Raw genomic sequence first — 22,493 nt, 5'->3', positions numbered from 1 at the left:
CAGAGCTGTGTGAGAGCATGTTTTTCAAGGAGCGAACTGATCTTTTTATTGATGCTCTGTTGAGATTACATTTTCATTTCTTCTTACTGCATTTTATTGCAGAGTTGCAGAACTAAAAAATTTGGGTGTTTCAAATTTTTGGGGGTTTACTGTGTTTACCAGTTAGGTTAATTCATTTTATATTTCAGTAGATTGGGGATTTTTCTGAATGTGGTGATAACAAATATTTATATATTTTAAAATATCTATTTTTAGTGGGCGAAAAGGAGGGATTTGAACTTTTATGTTTTTTTTCTTCCATTTTTCCATTTTTTTAAACTTTTTTTTGTATTTGTTAGTCTCCTTATGGGACTTGAACTTGCAATCATCTAATCGCTTGTAGTATATACAGTGGGGAAGTTCTCCCACTTAAAAAGATGAGAGAGGCCTGTAATTGACATCATAGGTAGACCACAAGTATGAGTGTCAAAATGAGAAAATAAATCAAGAAAATCACCTTGTCTGATTTGGCAAGATTTATTTAGCAAAATTTGGTGGAAAATAAGTATTTGGTCATTAACAGAAGTTCATCTCAATATTTTGTTATATATACTTTGTTGGCAATGACAGTGGTCAAACGTTTTCTGCTATGTTGGCCCATTCCTCCATGCAGATCTCCCCTAGAGCAGTGATATTTTGGGCCTGTCGCTGGGCAACACGGACTTTCATCTCCTCATAGGTTTTGCATGGGGTTGAGATTTGGAAACAGGCTAGGCCACTCCAGGACCTTCATATGCTTCTTACAAAGCCACTCTTTCATTGCCCTGGCATTGTGCTTAGGATCATTATCATGCTGAAAAACCCATCCATGTTTCATCTTCAATGCACTTGCTAATGGAAGGAAGGTTTGCACTTAAAATCTCACAATACATGGCCCCATTCATTATTTCATGTACACGGATCAGTCATCCTGGTCCCTTTGCGGAGAAACAGCTCCAAAGCATGATGTTGCCACCCCCATGCTTCACAGTAGGTATGGTGTTCTTTGGATGCAACTCAGCATTCGGTCTCCTCCAAGCACGAGTTTTGTTTCTACCAAACAGTTCTACTTTGGTTTCATCAGCCCATGTGAAATTCTCCCAATACTCCTCTGGATAATCCAAATGTTCTCTAGCAAACTTCAGATAGGCCCGGACATGTACTGGCTTAAGCAGGGGAACACATCTGGCACTGCAGGATCTGAGTCCCTGGCGGTGTAGTGTGTTACTGATGGTAGCCTTTGTTACTGTGGTCCCAGCTCTATCGAGGTCATTCACTAGATCCCCCCATCTGGTTCTGGGAATTTTGCTCACTGTTCTTGTGATCATTTTGACTCCACGGAGTGAGATCTTGAGTGGAGCCCCAGAACGAGGGAGATTATCAGTGGTCTTGTATGTCTACCATTTTCTTATTATTGCTCCCAAAGTTGTTTTCATCACACCAAGCTGTTTGCCAATTGCAGATTCAGTCTTCCCAGCCTGATGCATTGCTACAATTTTGTTTCTGGTGTCCTTCGACAGCTCTTTGGTCTTCACCATATTGGAGTTTGGAGTGTGACTGTTTGAGGTTGTGGGCAGGTGTCTTTTATACTGATAACAAGTTCAAACAGGTGCCATTACTACAGGTAATGAGTGGAGGACAGAGGAGCCTCTTTAAGAAGAAGATACAAGTCTGTGAGAGCCAGAAATCTTGCATGTTTTTAGGTGACCAAATACTTGTTTAACCCCTTAATGACCGCCAATACGTCTTTTAACTGACCTGAGATATAAGAGAATAGCCTCCCCATACAGATGACAATCCAGCATCTGTCGGTTGTACACTATAGCTGACAACTTGCTGTATCAGCCACGATCAGTATTTGCACCATCTAAATCTGTTTAACCCCTTAGATGCTGCTGTCAATAGTGACTACATCATTATAAATGGTTAACAGAGTGTGGGGGCTTCTTCTTTGTCACAATTGGTGCCCTCAGATCATGATTTTGTTGTCCTGATGTTTGCCATGGCAATTCATGACCAAATAGCGGCCTTAGAGTCTGACGGCTATAGTAATCTGTTTAGAAGTTAGCAACATTTAGGTGGTAAAAATACACATTTTCATTTCTGTCATACCACTTTGCATTAATTCCTGTAAAGCACCTGAAGGGTTAATAAACTACCTGACAGCAGTTTTCAATATGTTTAGGGGTGCTGTTTTTAAAATGGTATCACGTTTGTGGGTTTCCCAATATATGGGACCCCTAAAGTCACTTCAAACATGGATAAGTCCCTAAAAAAATAAATTTTGTAAATTTCTTTGAAAAAATGAAAAATTGCTGCTACATTTTTAAACCTCCTAAAATGCTAACAAAATAAAATAACATTTTACAAATGGTGCTGATGTAAAGCCGACATGTGGGAAATGTTATTTATTAATGGTTTGCTGTTGTATGACTATCTGGATTAAAGGGATAATCATTCAAATTTAGGAAATTGCTAATTTTTTAACATTTTTCTCAAATTTTTGATATTTTTTATAAATAAACACAAAAAATGTTGAACAAAATTTACCATTATCATAAAGTATAATGTGTCACGAAAAAACAGTCTCAAAATCACTGGGATTTGTTGAAGCGTTGCAGAGTTATTACCACATAAAGTGACACTGGTCAGATTTCAAAAATTTGGCTCGGTCACTAAGGGGTTAAACCGTATTTTGCAAAATAAATCTTGTCAAATCAGACAAGGTGATTTTCTGGATTTGTTTTCTCATTTTGACTCTCATAGTTGTGATCAACCTATGATGTCAATTATTATTATTATTATTTATTTATATAGCACCATTAATTCCATGGTGCTGTACATGAGAAAGGGGTTACATACAGGGTTATAGATATCGATTACAGTAAGCAGGTTTACAGTGACAGACTGGTACAGAGGGGAGAGGACCCTGTCCTTGCGGACTTACATTCTATGGGATTACAGGCCTCTCTCATCTTTTAAGTGGGAGAACTTGCACAATTGGTGGCTGACTAAATACTTTTTTCCCCACTGTACAGATAGTACAGATAATACTTTAATATTGCTGGATTTAATGAAAATAGCGGTCTACTTTGAAGCCCGACCACAGGCTTCTGGTCTTCAGCAGACCCCTGGTTGTCATAGCAAAGCATCGGTAGGATTGCGGGATGGCCAGTAGTCACATTGAATGACACCCCCATGCTGGTGCACTGCTAATGCCACTGTCACAGATTGACTGCGGAAATTATAAGGTTAACAGTGGTGTACTCTGCTCCGCTCCACCCGTGACCGTTAGAGGCAGATCTTGGCTGTGACACGACAGTATGTGTTGGACTCATCCTTGGAGCCCACTCTATACCACTGCTCCTTATTTGCACTGTACATGTTAGGAGATGTCAGGAAGAAGTTAAAAAACCTTACCACATAGCTTAGGATATAAAGCAAAACCACATTCTTCTCCAAACGGAAAAGTACTCCATTTGCAGACAGCTGCTTAAGAGTTTTTGACACTTGACAGTGCAAAGAAGGAGACTAGGGAAGAGGACTTTAAAATAGTATTAGAGAATAGTTTGTTCTTTATGAGAGCTGCAAGTTTGCATAGGAAGACCTAAAGGCCCTGTTCTCTCCCTCTTTGATGAAACTATTTGCATACTTTCTTCCCAGTAAGCATTGCTTTGCCTTTAACTCTCCCTACACTGACTTTGTGCTCTGATCAAGAAGAAATTTAACGCCCCAGAATGAGCCTTATCAAACACAAGCCTTAGTAAATAAGGTTGGATAGTTATAAATATTTACTCATTCAGAAAGGAAATTGCCTTATACAGATTATTTTGATCATTTTACAGTTTACAGTGAATGCCGCTGATGTCTCCATATCAGAATTATTGGCTGTAAACATGGATCACTGATAATTATAATGATTTAATATGGTTTTCTAATGTGTTCATAAAACATTTTGTCTGTCAGTAATTTTTTGACAAGCTGTCCAGAAGAAAATGAAAAGTCAAGTTGGCAAGCCTGCTGACTACTCCTTTCAATATCTAATCCAGCACCCTCTTCATTAACAGCTCATGTATAAACATAGAAGGGGGCTGGCTTAGCTATTGAAGTGAGTAATCTGGCAGCTCTGTGAGCACACAGCTCAGATGATAAACTAAGATATGCTTTTCTGTGTTCAGCAGAAGCCAAATGTTGAGCTGTGAAACCAAGACTAACTGCTGAGAATTGGGGTAGCTTTAAATATTAAACTTTTAATAAATACGTTCTTTATAATCATATTTTGAAGAAATATTTAATTTTTTTTTCTTTGGGGGGGGGGGGGGGGGAATTGGACAATCCCCTTTAAGGTTATATAAGAATTATAAACTTATTTATTTATGTATAACATTTCATAAAAATATATTTACAAACATTTTTTGTTGGCAGATCGTCCTGGTCTCTCCAGTGTGGAAAGGATAGAAAAGTGCCAAGAAGGTTTCCTCTTGGCATTTGAACACTACATTAATTACAGGAAACACAACGTTGCACACTTTTGGCCAAAACTGCTGATGAAAGTCACCGACCTCCGCATGATTGGAGCCTGCCATGCCAGCCGGTTCCTGCACATGAAAGTGGAGTGCCCCACTGAACTGTTTCCCCCACTGTTCTTGGAAGTGTTTGAGGATTAGAAGAAACTGTGCTTCTGGTTTCTTGGCACTACTGGGGTCTCCCCTTCCATTCCATTGCCTCCGTCACTTTTTTTGTTCTCGTCCGTTCTGAATAGACATGGATGAAAATGTTCCTCTAAAGCGGGTACTTGTGACTATCGTGTTTTCGTTATTCTGTCCTTTTGATGTGAAGTTTATCCGTGGAAGTTTAACCCCTTTTCTGCTGAAGTGGCCGTCAAGACATTACTCAAAAGAGCGTTTGACGGTCCTTCCAGTTCTCAAGTGGTTTTTGGAAAAGAAAAAGTACAAAAAAAACAAACAAAAAAAGAAAAAATATATATTAACCTGCATTCACCAGCACTACGGATCCTACACAGAAAAGGTATTCTCAGATGTTGTGCCTGCGGCTAAAAACCCTACTGACCATCTCCCATGGTGATCACTTACTTGTGCAATGTGGGGCAGTTCTAATCATTCACAGCTGCATAAATACACCATTTCCTCCGTGAAGAAGGCAGATATTTGATTTTATCACGAGATGATATTTTTTTAATTTATTTTTTTTAAAAACAAATGATAACGCCCCTTATTTGGCACACAGTGCGCCCATGGCTGGGGATAAATTGGTAGCATGTTTTTGAATTGGTTTGTAGAAAGAGAATTTACCCTGGTAAATAACCCTAAATAATTATACCTTTATACTGAAGAAAAGAAAATGATAATCCTGAAAGAATGTATTTTTTTACTCTAACTCCCCTTTTCCAATCTCCTTTTATTTTTTTTTATTATGGAAAGAAACAAGCTAAGCTGACCTGGATGTTAAAGTATGACTTTACATTGCTCACTCTTTTGTTATATAGTTGATGTTTATAGGATGACTGTACAGAACTAGTTCCTTGATTCTGCACATTCCCTTCTCAGGTATTTGAAAGTAAACCTCTAGGAATTCCATTAATGTCTCACCGTATTCTGATCCCCTTACTTTTGCATGACGATATGCATTGGAATAGGTCTCGTGCCACAAGTCACACGATGATCACTTGGCACTTTGGGAATTGGTAACCTCACACTGTCGTAATAATAGGCCATACCAGGATGACATTTGAACTCCTGAACTGTGATAAGTCCATATACTCAATTGTACTACCTCCTTCATTACCCATCTTCTAACAGTGCCTAGCAGAGAAGCAGTTACTTAGGTCATGTTCAGATCTGCTTCAGTGCCACATATCCTCAAACCTATTATTATGTCATATAGAAAGCAAGACTATCCACATTACATGTTCAGGGCTGTAGTTCATGCCAGATTCTATATTTTGCCAGACATATTTTTCTATTATAAAATGAACATATAAAATATAAACGGATGCAGAATAGCTCCCCAGCTACTGACAGCGAAACCAAAACCATAGTATATACAGCATGTGGAATTCAATTCTGCATGATCGTCTAGTATTTTCAGGTGAAATACTTCAAAATAAATTGTATGTATGTGTCTAAAATTCTATTTTATATTAACCTGCAGCCCCAAAGTCTGGTCAATAGCCGCCAGAGAGGACAGCCACGTGCCTTTAAGCATCACTCGTTTATCTTAACTGACCTGCAAGAAACCCACGCCAGATACAAGAATCCATATTGGTCATTCTGTAGCTAGTTTATATTTCTGGAGATACACGGAAAATAAGCAGCACCCACATTACATATCTCCCTCCTCATTCACCAGTACTAGAAGATACTTTTTTTTAACAGAGTTGAATAATGCGAGAAAAATCCTTCAGCTCGAATACAATTTATTGTAAAACATACACAAAGGATGTTACTTTTGGTTTGAAGACATTGAGATTTTATTGATGCACAGGGGGTATATGAATAGCAATGGATTTTCCATCGGTAGTTTTTGAGGATAAATTGGCTGCTTTTTTAGATCATTTGCAGATAATGTATTTAGTCTTTTAAAAAGGAGTAGTTTTTTAGACACGAAAGTAACGTCATCACAGTAAAGTACTTGTAATGATTATCACTTCCATACCTCTATATTATAGGTCTGTGTTTCCTTTGTCTCAAAATCCATCAGCTAATTTTTGTGCAGAGACTTTGCCTGCACTTACGGCTCTCTGGCCTCTCTCCCTTTTTGTCCTGGCACTGCCCTCCTACCAATGATTGACAGGTCACTTTTCTCAATGACCTGCTCCATAGGCGAACATTTTGCGCATGCACCATTATTCCTGAGGGTGGCACAAGTCCTGATGACATTGCAAGAGCTGGACTATCCCCCTGCGCATGCGGCACCCCAGCAATAACGCCTCCTGCACAAGATATCAGGTAGTGGAGAAGGCCATAGAGACTGACATCTCTGCAGATGGATCGTCCAGCTTTCGCAACGTCACCAGGACCTTACTGCGCATGCGCCACCCGCGTGAATAAAAGCAGCAGCCCAAGATGTTGGCCTGGGCACCAGGCAGATATAGTCATGTTACGCTGGTGCCTGGTCCTAAAAATGTCAGTGTTATGCATTATTATACAGACCATGGCTCTGTAAGTCTTTAATCTAGGAGATGGGTGATGCACAGAAACTTTCCCAATGATTTTAGGATTGGAAATCTACTGTGTCTTCAAGCACTGAAATCTGTTGTCAGTATCCTCCTGTGGCTCATATATACTTGTTTCTTGCAGATGTTACTACATCTTTCTGTTCCTTCTCTTGTAAATTAAACCAAATAGAAAATACTACATAAAAATTATATGTGTTATTCAAAGGGACACTTTACGAATGGGAAAAATGGTGCCCCCAGGAGTGTAAAAATATCCCAAAAAACACTTTGAACTCCTCTCAGTCTCCATACTGCACGGATGTTGAAAGGAAGCAATAACTTGGGTTATCTCAGTTACACTATGGCTCTCAGTCTGGGGTGGGGATCTGTGGCAGGTACTTTGGAATGAGGATCTCTGGTAGGGTCAAGAGTGCTATCGGGGGTTCTATGGTGCTCAGTGTAAGTTAGAGACCTGTAGCAGGCACTACGACCGAGTCATTTGGGGAGTGGTGTGGGCAGACATTCTGGCAAGGTCAGTAGCCATCATTTTAGGGGCGTGTCCGTCGCAGGCTTGTTGGGGGGTCCTTCTAAACTATCTTTAATGTTAAATGCATTTGTCATTGTCAATTTAAAAATGCTCTATAATTTGTATATTTTTACATTTGTTAAGCACAGTTAATACCATGCCGATAGTTTACATTTGCATTTATGTTTATTTTGGAGTTCTACAGAGATATTTTTTTAAATGAAGGCAGCCTAGACCCTCTGTCATGGGCTATCTGGGAACACCATTGCTCTTAATATACTGTCTCTGCTTTAGGTTGGAAACTGTTTCCATGTTGAATTGAGATGACCTAGCCCCCACATTACAATGCAGATCATATACTAAATGTATATAGGTATATATAGGTTTTCACATTAACTTGCAAGTTGAACATAAACATTATCTACCTTAGTACATCGTCAAGGACAAGCCTTCACACAGGAAACCACCCTAATATTGTCTCACTTTCTTAGTGCTGTGGGCAAACTGTAGCCTCCAGGGCTTCAACCTGCACCATGTTTAATACTTGGATTAGTGATTTATTTTTCACAAAGAGTCTTTGAACATTTGATATAAAATATCTCCATTTTATAATACCACATTACAGGAGGGATTTGCAGATGATTGTTCCAAAGTCAAATCTTATAAAGCTACCTATGCACCAGTGCTCAGATCTCCCATATGCTGACGAAGTAAGATATTATGAATTAAAAAGAGCTAAAAACAAATGTAAATTCTGGTTTTAAAAGTTCAGACTATTGTGCACAATAGTGTTTTTCACTATTTTTACACTATTGTTATTTGTGCCCCAAAAATGGGCAGTACGTTAGCCGTAAAGAACGGGTGGATAAAAACTGACACATCCCGCTGATCTTTTACTACAAATTAAAGCTAATGCCTAGAGTAAAGCAGTGTGCCAGGAGCCAACACGCTCATCACAGAGCCATAGGCGACCTGTGAGGCACTAATCTTTCTCTGAGCAGTGGGTGGACATATAGGTTCACGTGGTATCGCCCGGTAGGTAAGGATGGCCAATGTCAGCATAACAGTAGCCAGCAGCCTCCTACTGTATATTAGTCCGCATGGATGGGACTGAGCTCACTATTTTCATAGCCCACTATTACTGTTGTATTGTAAGAAATGTGAAGACTGCTCTATGGAAATCTTTACAAGAGCAAGAAGCCCTCAAATATGGCCATCCCCCCAGTAGTAATGCTATTACTGGATACTACTGCAACACATCATGTGATTGGACATATTATGTGTGACTATGCATGAATCTGTCAGAAAACCTCCATACAGGTAGCCCATTGAGGTACAATTTGGCCCCGCAGCAGGCTGTCAAGCCCATATTAGAGCTCTATCGACCATAGTATGTATTATGGCCATCTGTGTGTATAGATGACATGCACATTGTAAAAAAAAGACTGCTTGGAACCTGGATAATATATGTGTTATCTTTAGAAACAAACCAGCATTTATTTGTGAGTCTTACAAGTTGTTTTTGTATGGAGTTTGTTTGTTTTTGTTTTATTTTGGTGCAAAAAAAAAGCTAAAACGTTTTTTTGTAAATTCTAAAAATGAAAAAAACCTCGAATGTTTTCCAGGGACTGGTGAAGTGGGGTAAAAAGAACTCTAGCACTTAAAAATCTGTACAATGTACCTACCAAGTATGTGTCCTTATCTTAATATGGTAAGCTTTAGATTATTGAGTAGTGGAATAATTTGGAACTGTCAGGCAGGCAACTCAATCTCATCATTCTCATTGAACGGAAAGGGGCTTATGCACATAGTCTGCTTTTTTTAAAGCAGAAACAGCACCACTCTTGTTCAATGGCAATACTTGGTATTGCAGCTAACCAGATTCAAATGGCTGTATCAAAAAACAGGCCAGGAATGTCCAAAAAATGTGGATGTGTTTGGTTCTATGGGCAATTCCACTTGTTCATTCGTATTTTTGATGATTGCAGGAGCTGCCTTCTATATTATACATTATACTGGTCTGTAAAACAAACCAATATAGTGAATACTGCGATTTTTTTTCACGTAGAATGTGGCTCTGTGTGGTACTATGCCCATGTGCACTATCACACTGGCAAATTGGTCAGTGTGTTGTCCATCACGAACACAGTCAACACAATAATCAAAAAAATACTTTGAATGGGCTTTAAGTAGGGTTTAATATTAAACCCAGTGAATGGACAATGCTGTTTTGGGAAAATAGTAGATGATTTTTTGTATTGTTAGACATCCTCATCAACACATTAAATTTATTTATTAAAGAAGCACTATTATAAAAAATGTTATCCTCTTAATATATTGCAACCATCATATTATTTAACACTGAGTACTTACAATTGCAAATTTTTCCTTTCTACCCAGCTAATTCTTCTCTTTTCCATTAAATCAATGACATCACACATAAGTGAAAACAGATTAGCTGAATCCTTCTAAGTTGTAGGTAGAAACCGGAGGTCTATTTTCCCTGTATGAGTCATCATTGCAAAAGTACCTGACAAAGTGAGGAGCGGAATAGCTGGGTCAGGAGTTGAAGAGGGGGATGACTCACTCAGGGAAAAGAGACTTCTTGCTCGCACATAGAGCAGAGAAAAGAGAAGAATTATCTGGTAGAAAGGGAAAATGAGCAGTTGTAAATACACAGTGCTATATAATTTGATGACTACAATATATTAAGAGGATAAAAACTTTGATGAGAGTGCTTCTTTAATGCAGAAAATAGAATTACAAAGTTGTGATCATTTGACTAAATGCATTGCAAATTGGGAGAACATGAAAAACTGCTATGTACAATATACAGGGTGGGCCATTTATATGGATAGACCTGGGTGGGCCATGTGTATGGATACACCTAAATAAAATGGGAATGGTTGGTGATATCAACTTCCTATTTGTGGTACATTAGTATATGGGAGGGGGAAAACTTTTCAAGACGGGTAGTGACCATGGCGGCTATTTTGAAGTCAGCCATTTTGGATCCAAGTTTATAAATGGCCCACCCAGGTGTATCCATATAAATGCCCCACCCTGTAGTTTATCAGTGTATGTTGCCATAAAAAACAAGCCATCTGTACAGTACAACTGCTGTGTGCACAGACCTAAAGCTACATACAACACAATGCCGACACTCTCAACCACAGTCCAAACCAGAAGATCGCACTTAGAAACTAGCACTTATATTAGATATATTTGTTTCATGTGTCCAATCATTGCACAGAATATCTTTTGTATGAAAGGATTGCTACAGGGTTTTATAGACGTATATTTTAGGAAGAAGATTGTTTGCTCATGGATGACGTCCATCAAGGACTTTTTGCTAATTTCCAGATTGGGTAAATGTTATAAGGAACATCTAAAGACACAAACGATCCACCTCTGTACACTTGTTTTTCTAAAAACTTTAGTGTCAACGTGTTTCAGAGGATTTTTCCAAAATTCGAACAGTTTGTTCATATGGAGAACACATCTGTCAGTACAAGCGAAGTTAGATCTATCATTTTGGCACCATAAGCCTGTGCTCATGAATGGATTTAGGGGCAGCTCATTCCTTGCATGCATGTCTTTCTTTTGTTGGCAAGGAAATATGAATTGATGCTATATACATATCTGAAAGGGGCGAGGTTGTTGTCGAATTTTGACTAGAAAAGCTACAAAAAGTTCTGTGAAAATAATGCAGCTACTTATTGGGTTGGGTCATAGGGCACCAAAGGCTGTGTACCTCAAAGCGCCACGGCAAATCTCCAGTCCTGGTATAAGCCACATGTCTCATTTATCCTAGTAAGCGGCAATTGTCACTTCATAATTGTTGCCACCCAATGAACTTACAGTATTGGTCATTCTATCGTTGTGGCACTAATAAAGTGAATTTGTAATGTCTCTTATACTCAGTTTTCAATAACGGATTACCTGTTTTTTGTTAACGAATTTACTAGTCATTTCTTGTGAATGCCATTTATGTAAATGATTTGTATTGCAAAATGGAAAATAAAGCAATTCTTCATTATTAACTATCATGTCCTACCGGAATATCTTTACATAACCAGTTTAGAAAAAATATATATGCATTGTTCTGGAATATAAAATGCAATGTTCTAAGCCCGTACATGGAAGTCCTTGTCCTGGTGGCACTGTCAGTCGTTATCAGACAGTTTGGCGTATTTTATATATTGGCAGCCATTACCATAAACAGTGATAAGCTCAGTATAAAAAAGAAGGAAACTGGAATTGTGTTGGATTTCTGCTACCAGGGTGTATATGATATTCCGCCTCTGTTCACTCATCCGAGGTTTAGTGGCCATTTTGCATTCAAACTTGTAAATTTTGGCTGTATAGTCTATGCATATGGATTGGGGACAGAAAATGGAACCTGAACCCATGGACACGACTCAGAATAGTTTTCAATGCAATACTTTGGAGCGAGCATTGTGGCCATGTTTACTCATGCCAATGTGAATGACGTTCAGTAAAATCTTCACACACTATGACTGATTTACAGACCAAAACTGTGGATACAGTAAGTCGCACCAGCTAATTTATAAGCAGTCAGGCTAAGCTAAGCTAACAGGGTTGTAGTACATTTATTCTGTATATATGGTAGACACTTTGTACTTGTCAACTTGTCATAAGAGATAAAATAATTCACAATGCCTTTATAATATTCACTTGCCTTAAGCAGTACACCAAAAATAAAACCTATACAAACGTTCCACGTTCAGGTACACATAATAAATCTGCATACAGAATATTCCATCATTTCTATAGATATAAGCCATTTTCTATAGACAGTCCACTTTGAAATAGTTCTTGTGAATATACTTAGATGGTCGTCACTGGTCTTTATACATGTAGCATTTAGATTAATACAGTATATAAGCTAAAAAAAAGAATTATTGGTCAAGTATTTACTATAAAACATCAAGGATCTGTTATATGACATATATATTATATAAGTTGTATGTTTTATAGAGGGGTGTTTCCCCAATCATGTGATTACTGCAATCATGACACATTGCCGAACAGTTCAACCATGCTCAGGAGTTCAAATGCCACCCAATGGCCATCAATGGGCATATCTCACCCTCGGAGAACTTTATGGCTTGTACCCGCCAACAATCTGCATTTTCTTTGCTGTTATTGGCCATTGACTTTATTTTAACAAAATGTTATTTTCTCCCTGAACTAATGTTTATGGCCTCAGTGTAAAATATTATTTCTTGCACAGTACAGCTTTGGATCCCTGATGATCATACACAAATTATGAGAAGGCTGAAACGCATAATTTGGATACATAAAGCGGACTTGTCAATTTCCGTAAATTTTTATTTTTTAAAATCTGATGGACATTACCTGTTCTCTAAGAAATCCAAATGGTGATCCACTGTAGAAATAGATAATGTAGAATCGAATGACTCCCGGCACTTACGTCAATTTTAAATCTGGATTCCTTTATTCAGAACTGGACGCGTTTCGGTCCATCCAGAGCTTTTGACAACAGTGGACGGACAGAAATGCATCCAAATTCTGAATAAAAGAAGCAAGATTTAAAATCTACGTGAGATCCTGGAGGCATTTGATTCTACATGCCTCTGTTCTCCTGAGTCTGGCATTGTTTTTTTGTTCCTGCTCCTCTTCATTCCTGAGATATGGCCCTGTAGTCTTGTTAGCTAAGTGGACGTGGTCCTCATCTCTTCTCTATTGGAGTCTTCTTGAGGCCAGACCCAGTTAACTTAAAAGACTAGATTTACATACAAGGGACAGAGGGAAGTCATACCTCCGGAATGGAGAGATACAGGAACAAGAAATAATCCAGATTTAGGAGGAAAGTAACATTTACACCATATGAAAATATTATATATTTATGGCAAGTGATGGGAGCTCTTTATAAGATGAAAAATAGTCAACATTTAGCTTGAAACAGCACCACTCTTATCTATAGGCTGGGTCTGGTATTGCATCTCAGTCTTCTTAAATTGGCTAAGAGTGGAGATATTTTAGAAAAACAGACAGCAAACCCCTCTTTCGAACTTTAAAGTGAATAGATGGTGAGCGGTCCTTGTGTACAGTGTAAGGTTACCAATGTTACTTATGGGATGTAACACATATGCACAAGTGAGATAAGAGGGATGAGCCGCGCTTCATGACCCTCTGTGAGAGCCGCCTCTTGTACTGTTTATGGCTCTGCTATGTATATACATGTATTACTGTATAACCTCTACCTGCATGTTTCACCATTTCTGAGTGGCCTGGAAAGTGTGAAAGGCTAAACCTTTCTCAGTATCTTCATCAAATATTACAAGAAGAGTGTAGGTAAAAGAAAGAATGGTTTACTAAAGAGCCACGTATTATCTATCACCTCAATGTGCTCACGATAATTACTATGCAGTCACTGCTCTTTATATGATTGCCAAGAGAGAAAAAAACTAAATATCGACGCATTTCAAGTTTCACTGTATTTGCTTATAGTTTTCTAGTCTCATAGAACTTACTTTGTCTTTGCCCTTAGATTTAACATATTTTTTTCTAACAGATATAACAGATGTATTTCCATCAGTGAGAAAAACATTGGACTAAATTGCAAAACATAATAAGTAGTATGATGTCTAATTAGAATTTGCATTGATAATCAAGAGGATAAAGGGGAATCTGTCAGCTGATTCATGCTGTCACAGCATGAGTCAGAAATCGGCAGCGTTGTTGGGGCCAAGCATGTTTTAGGGTTCTTTCATACAGCGTTTTTCACCATGCTCATTGGTACTGTCAGGGCTTACGTCTGCCCTTCCCCCACAAAATGGGATTCTGGTGTATGCGCCGACGTGGCCATAGACTATAATAGTGCCGACAGAGTCAACATGTTTTTTGCTGTGTATCATTTTCGGTTGTGTACGTCTACTGGAGCAGGACACTCAAACGCAGTCTACTAAGTCTCCAGTAGTCGTACATGCCCGAAAATAATGCACAGCAAAGCATATATTGAATCTGTTGGCACCATTATAGTCTATGGCCTCCGTCGGCACATGTGCCTGAATCCCGTTTGGCGGCGATGTCCGGACATAATTCCTGATGAGACCAACAAGCCTTTACTCTGAAACCCTGCAGCATTTCAGAGAAGACATATTTGCAAAAGCCGGCTGGGGACTATGTGTCTTGGCTGGTGCTTGGTGGCTTCTGCTCCTCTAGACTAACAGGTAACTCCCTATACATACACAAAGGGAGACACCTGTCAGCCATGGGGAGAGGGGTGAGGAGAAGCTGCTGGAGACTGGCCTCAGAAAAGACATCTGAGATGTATGGTCCCCGCCATTTTTCAAAAAATGTTTTCTCTGAAACATGACAGTGTTTCAGTGTAAAACAATTACAGCTGTAATAACGGATCTAGTATCTGATTCATGCTGACCATGGTTCGGGGAGCATGAATCAGCTGACAGATTCTCTCTAACCTGCATTTTTGGTCTTCACCATGGAAGGGCATGTGCAATGGGGCAAGACTGTATTTAAGATGTCATATTGGCTTGGTAATTGTTTAAAGCAGTGCTGTCCATTGAAGGTTAATAGCTCAAATTTCTTTTTTGTCACCTTTTCATCCCACTTCTATATCTGTCAAGTCGGCTGATTCAGATGTTTGTTTTTTCCATACGACTTCTAGCCATGTTTTTCCACCGATACAACTCCTACTTACTACAGTATAAAAAAGGAGCAGCATCCCATCCAGGTGATGAAAAAATCAAAAAGACTTTTTTCTGCCATAGTCTTTGTAAAGTCTTTTTGATTTTTTATCACCTGGATGGCGATGCTGTTCCTTTTTTATACTGGACTGTTTACTCTTCAATTGGGCCATTGGACTGGATCGAGCACCCCTACATTGAAGTGCTGTCGGCTGCTATTTATTTTCTATTCTCCTACCTACTACAGCCTATGAGGCTGTTTTTCTTGGGGGGAGGGGCGGAAAAGTAGCAGAGACATGTCCGATATTGCTCCAAGTGTCAGGACAAAATCAGCAATGCAAGTCTATGGGTACGTAAAAAAAATCAGACAGCATTCGGATGCCATTCATGTGCTGTCCATTTTTCAGACGATTAGATAGGAGGCGGTTAAGAAACTTAATTTTGCTTCTCATATGATAATAATAGATGAGACTCGGACCAAATTCGGAAGAAACTTGGACAACCATGTGATGTTTATATGAAAATCTGAACAAAATCACTAATGAAACTTGGACCGGTTTTCTCATATGTGAAGAAAAAACACGACATCTGAATGAGGCCTTACAGAGACTTATTTGCAAGCTATAATGGTTAATTATGTCTGGGAAGATATTAGCTCCTTTATATCGTTGGATAGCATTGCTTTAAAATGGAAGACACTTGGCATGCCATACTTGCCTATTATTAGAGTAGTGAAGGGTATGTATACTTTTGCAACCACAATTTTGCTGCACTAATGTATCAAAAATTTAAAAAAACATTTTTAAACTTTTCTATTATTTTGTGTATACCGCTCATACTCAGACCTATATATCTACATGGAGAATCTGACTGCGCACAGGATTCGTTTGTAGTAGTTTTGCACAGAGACATAAAATGCAATTATTTTATCAAGACTATATGCAAAGTTGCTAAACGTATTTTAGGTTATAGATCATTTTGCGCAAAAAAGAATCAGATTTATCAAAAACATTTAATTCCCTCGATGGAGTTGTTCTTTATAACCTGCACCAAATCAGAGAAATTTGCACTCTCTTGACTTCAGAGAATAAGAATAGTAACATATATTGAGATTTATTTCTAGAAAACGGGACAGAATCCCGATGTGCTACCTGCTTTAAATAAAGATTTATTATATTATCAACAGATATTTATAGTCAAGAGTTTCCAAAATAGCAGAATATTTTATATTGCAGAGATTTGCCAGCACAGAACATTAGAAAAGGTTTGGAAAGTCAGTATGTTGCCATATTGTGTGTAACCTTGCCTGCTTCATTGATGGAGGACCTCATGGTGCACAGAGGATCTCATTGTATGAAGGATCTACTGACACTAGGAATTACCCAAATTAGGAGAAACATCAGATTATCAAGTAGTATTGATTAGTCTATAGTTGATGATTCGCTTGAAGCATTATTCCAAAGGCATCCATCGTATTAAGGATATCCTACTGATAACTGGGAGTCCAGCCCCTGAGACCGTCAGCGATCCAGAGGATGGTGCTAGGAAACTTGCACCAGCTTCTATCTCTGCTCCGTTTATTGTCCATGGGCCTTCTGGAAATATCTAAGCTATATTGAATAGAGTTGCGCAGCTCCGTTCAGTTTCTATACACCCAGTCGGAGCTGATAACAGCTGATTAGTGGTCGTGCAGAAGGAGGCTGTGGCTCACCTTTACTGTAACCATTATGCCTTTTAAGGGACCTACGAGCACTCAGTCTCTGGAATACAGTATTAATAATTTGAGTTTCACACATAAATGATGTCAATAAAAATAATGGACATAAAGGTAATAGAAAAACAGCAAAACAGTAAAGTTGAAAAATCAGCATTGCTGTCCTTTCTCTCTTTAAAGGGAATATGTAAGACCAAGCTCCCCAAATCACATATATGGGCATACAGATCTACAAAATTAAAATGAATTGACACCTTTATATCTTCTATCTGTTGCTGCATTCCCAATGAATTGGTGTTATCATTCAAATGCAAATTGTGTCAAGTGCTTTGGGCATGACAGAGCACTTAATTCGCTCTGCCTTTCCAGGTTGTTTCCCCATCCAGCAGCCAACCTCTTTAGCTTGATTGATAGCACAGTGATTTCGATGCCTGGAGACTAATGTCACACAGTAAAAGGCTATTAAAATAAAGAGGCTGTTGCTGGGCAGGGAAACAACCTGGGGGGGGCAGAGACTTGTTGAGTGCTCTGTTAACCCAAGAGCACTTAACACCTCATTTACATATGAATGAAAACACTAATCATTCTGCAATAGAGCAACAGAAGATATACAGGTGCCAATGGATTTACATTTCGATGACCTGCATTACCATAATATGAGGTTTTGCGGGAGTTACATTTACTGTCATTTCCCGTTAAAATAATAAGTAATTTGTATGTCTATCATCAAATTCTAATTTTTCCAAAAGGATTATTCTTAAGAAAGATGAGGTACAAAAAATATATGCATGCTTCTGAATCTCACTGATCATGTGGCTACAGTCATAGATACTGAACATTGAGTTGTGTTCTTCTAGATAAGAGTCCATATAATAAATGGTCCCATTACGTTTCTGCTTGTTATAGATCCCACCTGCAACTTGTATTCCTCCATCAGTTGTAAATAACGTGAGTAAGGTTTTTATATTGCACAGTCTATCTGCCTGGAAGCAGATTTTACAGCCTATTTTCTGCAGAAGACAATCTCAAGTTCATGGTTTTTCAGGAGCGGTTCCACGTGTCTACAGATGTGATGAGAACGACCATGTCAGCGTTGTAGGTGCTGCTCATAGCTGGGATGTAATGTGGTTGCGGGTCCCACATATTTCAGTTTGACCTGGTGGTAAATCAATCCACATGTAAGGACATGCTGTTACATTATATGCAAGCAACTAAAGTAGATACAGATATACAGGTGAAACTTTGTGAAATCAATAGAAATACAACATTGTGCAAGACAGAAAACAGGACTGGAGCCATTGGTTGATGGTTTTTGGCTGATAATTATATTTATTTAAGAGCTGTTAAAGTTTTGAAGCAAAAACTACAAATATATCAGCAATGCTTCATTTTTGAGGGTGCAAAAAGTACTGTGCAAGTTGTAAACTGTGATGTAGAAATCTATTATTATGCCAAAATTACACCATTTCGGCAAATGGCAATGGGGTCCCTTGGATTTATTTGGCGTGTTTGCCAGAGCCTTCACGGCATTAAACCAAGTGGAATTCCTGGAGCCAATGAGAACATAGTCTAAAAGAAACTTCTGCTAAATTTTCTTAGATATGTTAGATAGAAACATTTTATGTTTTGGTGGAGATAAGGTATCAGTTGCACACTATAGACTCACATAGACACACATTTTGGATTTCAGCCTAGTTATCACCAAATGCTCTTGACCCAGTTGATGATCACATAGATGAGATCTGCCAGGCAGTAATAGGCATAGGATCAGTTTGTTTGCCAGTTTACTTTGATTTGATAAAGGCCTACAGACTGGTATCACTAGCTGTGCCCATCAGATGCAGCTATTGGGCTTCTACTTCAATATATGTTTGTTAATTTTACTTTTACTACAAAGGGATTGATCATGGCAGTCATAAATACTGAGCAGCTACCGACCGACCTCAAAGACTCAGTGCAGAGTGCGATTGACCTCCAACACTCAGTGCAGAGTGCGATTGACCACCACTCAGTGCAGAGTGCGATTGACCTCGAACACTCTGTGCAGAGTGCGATTGACCTCCAACACTCAGTGCAGAGTGCGATTGACCTCCACCACTCAGTGCAGAGTGCGATTGACCTCCAACACTCAGTGCAGAGTGCGATTGACCTCTAACACTCAGTGCAGAGTGCGATTGACCTCCAACACTCAGTGCAGAGTGCGATTGACCTCCAACACTCAGTGCAGAGTGCGATTGACCTCCAACACTCAGTGCAGAGTGCGATTGACCTCCAACACTCAGTGCAGAGTGCGACTGACCTCCAACACTCAGTGCAGAGTGCGATTGACCTCCAACACTCAGTGCAGAGTGCGATTGACCTCCAACACTCAGTGCAGAGTGCGATTGACCTCCAACACTCAGTGCAGAGTGCGATTGACCTCCAACACAGTGCAGAGTGCGATTGACCTCCAACACTCAGTGCAGAGTGCGATTGACCTCCAACACTCAGTGCAGAGTGCGATTGACCTCCAACACTCAGTGCAGAGTGCGATTGACCTCCAACACTCAGTGCAGAGTGCGATTGACCTCCAACACTCAGTGCAGAGTGCGATTGACCTCCATCACTCAGTGCAGAGTGCGATTAACCTCCAACGCTCAGTGCAGAGTGCGACCGACCTTCAACACTCAGTGCAGAGTGCGACCGCCCTTCAACACTCAATGCAGAGTGATTCCATCTATACAGATGCATCTGGTTCGGAATTGTTTGGGTTTAGTGTTGACTTTTCTAGATGTAACTACTCAGACACAATGAGACTTTTTCTGTACTATATATATTACCTGCATTTTCTTCTTTGTTTGAAGCCATGTATTATGGTAACATGCAAACCTTGATGGTAACTTGTTGCTTTTGAAATTAGGAAAACGGGAAATGAAATATGTTTAATTTTCCTCCTGCCCAACAGTTATGGATCACATGCAAATAGATGGGCTATATTTTGAAAACAGTGTTAAGTTATACTGCTAAGATTGTCATTTTTGTAGCATAACAAATAAATATGAATAATTACAAATTGTGTCTTCTACTTTCTTCTATGTTCAACTTTTTCAATTTGTTTACAATGTAATACTTTTAAAAGTTTAAAAAGGGTTGTCCAGTATATACATATTAATGATGTTTTAAGTAGATATTTCTTCAATATCAAATTGATGGAGGTCCAATAACCAACACCCCCAATAATTTGCAGTTTCCACTGTGGCTGGATGTATACAATGGATGGAGCCAGAAGAGCATGGTTTCAGACATTGTTTTGTGGTCACTACAGTTCAGCTCCTATTAAGCTGCTCAATCTGATTTATTCTAAGGAAGTCCTTGACGACCCTATTAATTACTAGCCAACCTGTAATGTCTTCAGTATAAGTTACTCTTCGAGTTCTTTGTTTAATTGTTAGATGTTCAGGAGCTCAAACTGCTTAGGTGCAGCAGTCATTACTGACCACGGCATCCAAGAGGTTAGAAAATGATGATTAGAGCTAGCTCTGATCATAGTGATTGCAGGTTTCAACTACATAACAAGTTTCATGCAGGCACAGTTCATGAACCTCTCCTTGTAGTTTTACCAAAGATGTGAGATACATGTACAGTAAATGTCGGGAACAGGTTAATACAACTATTAGCAGTCTTTTAGGTATGTTTTTTATTTGTGGTAAAACTCACCGTACTAATCCCCGTCAGCTTACATTCACATAAAAAGTCCCCCACCAGTGTCTAGTCTTCATGCTGCAGTGATGATGCTGACACAGACAATGACTGCTGCAGCCAATCATGAGCTTTAGCAGTAACAGGTCAACACCAATAAGGTCTCTGCTTTGTGGATCAACATGTCCTTTGGGACACTACGCAAGTTGGTCCACACCAAATAGGCATCCAATAAATGACTATGGAAACCCCTTCAGAAAAATGACAAAAGACACACCATCAGACCTGTCATGGATGAACACAATGCTGTGATCCTTGGATCAGGTAAGTGAGTAATTGGTGGTTATGTTATAGTGATGCAGACAGAAGTCCTCGTGATATGCACACTTGGCAAATTTGTGATGTTTTATTCTATTTTACCATAAACTAAAAATCTGCAATAAGTGGATGAGGATTTAGACAATTACACAATGCAGTACACACCTCTGAGGATTTCATAATCTGCCGCATGCCCTACACCCATGGTATTGGAACGAGTGGAATTTATGACTTACTGATTTTAGGTGCAATGATTTTCTAAACTGGAGGTAATCATTGTATTACTGAATGTATTCATTCATTGTTTTGCCATAAATTACTAAGAATTTCTACAATCATTAAAAGGACAACGTTTATTTTAGACATAAAAAAGGAATGGTATACCGGCCAACCTCTGCATTGTTGATGTTTTCAGATATCACTCCCATTCTGACCCAGACTCCGAGATCTACAGATTTCAACCACTTTATCGAACTACATTATGAAAATGAAGTTCTCCAACGAAGGCCAGGCTTGGACTCAGCCTCATATTAGAGCTACAATGGAAATCACTAGAAAACATGATTAGGCCTCTGGATGCAATGGCAACAGATCAATCTCCCATGATCGCATTACTGGTGGAAATACAACAGCAACTAGACCACTTGCTCGGTCTCTCAATTGTTATATTGGGATCTGAAAGGAAAGGGAAGCATTTTGTTGCTATATATATTTATCCATACCAGCATGGAATGTGGGTGTGACTATTCAGGGTTAATCTATTTTTACTCACTCAGTCGTTCACTGTGCCCCGATCACCAACTGAGCATAATCAGCCCCTACACTGTAGATACATAGCTACCACCACCTACACCCAGTCCTGGAACACCTGTACCTAACACTGATGAAGCTAATATAAAATGTACAGTGATTTCAACACTATCACATCTTACAATAACAAAAATATGCAAATCAGTTCTAAAATAAATTGGACAAAGTAAAAAAAAAAGACCTAAACACTATCGAGGATGTCCCCAGGATACATAGTAGGTTCCAGGTTGTTGGGTTATGACCACTGGAGTCCTGTGTCCCATTTAAATGGAGCAGTGGTCAAGGAAGTGCACTCCAATCACAGTCTATAGGACTTATTTGAGCATACTGCTTGCACTTTGCTATTTTTTTAACTCCCATTGATACTAAATAGAGAGGCAGTGCTCAGGCACGACTATTGCCCCATTCACACAGGGATACAGGCCCCCCAGCTTGTTAAACAGATCAATCTGGACAAAGCAGATAATATACATCAAACCATAAACAATATATGTGAAATATATAGAGTGAAGGATAATATTGACATTTAATTGCTAGAAAATGAATGGCAGATCA

The 22,493-nt window shown here is 39.0% G+C and overlaps 1 protein-coding gene across 2 annotated transcripts in view; it reads left to right on the top strand.

Annotated features, from left to right (window-relative positions):
* The window catches only part of THRB (thyroid hormone receptor beta), a 553,290-nt gene extending 548,333 nt beyond the window's left edge, over positions 1-4,957 (top strand). For both annotated transcript variants that reach the window (XM_069729993.1, XM_069729992.1), the window contains one exon: positions 4,444-4,957. In XM_069729993.1, coding sequence (XP_069586094.1) covers positions 4,444-4,685 — 242 coding nt within the window. In that variant the 3' untranslated portion in view covers positions 4,686-4,957. The remainder of the gene's footprint in view (positions 1-4,443) is intronic.
* Positions 4,958-22,493: the final 17,536 nt, after the last annotated feature.

This window comes from Ranitomeya imitator, chromosome 6 (genome assembly GCF_032444005.1).
Source record: "Ranitomeya imitator isolate aRanImi1 chromosome 6, aRanImi1.pri, whole genome shotgun sequence".
Lineage (NCBI taxonomy): Eukaryota > Metazoa > Chordata > Amphibia > Anura > Dendrobatidae > Ranitomeya > Ranitomeya imitator.
This window is presented reverse-complemented; position numbering and strand designations above follow the sequence as displayed.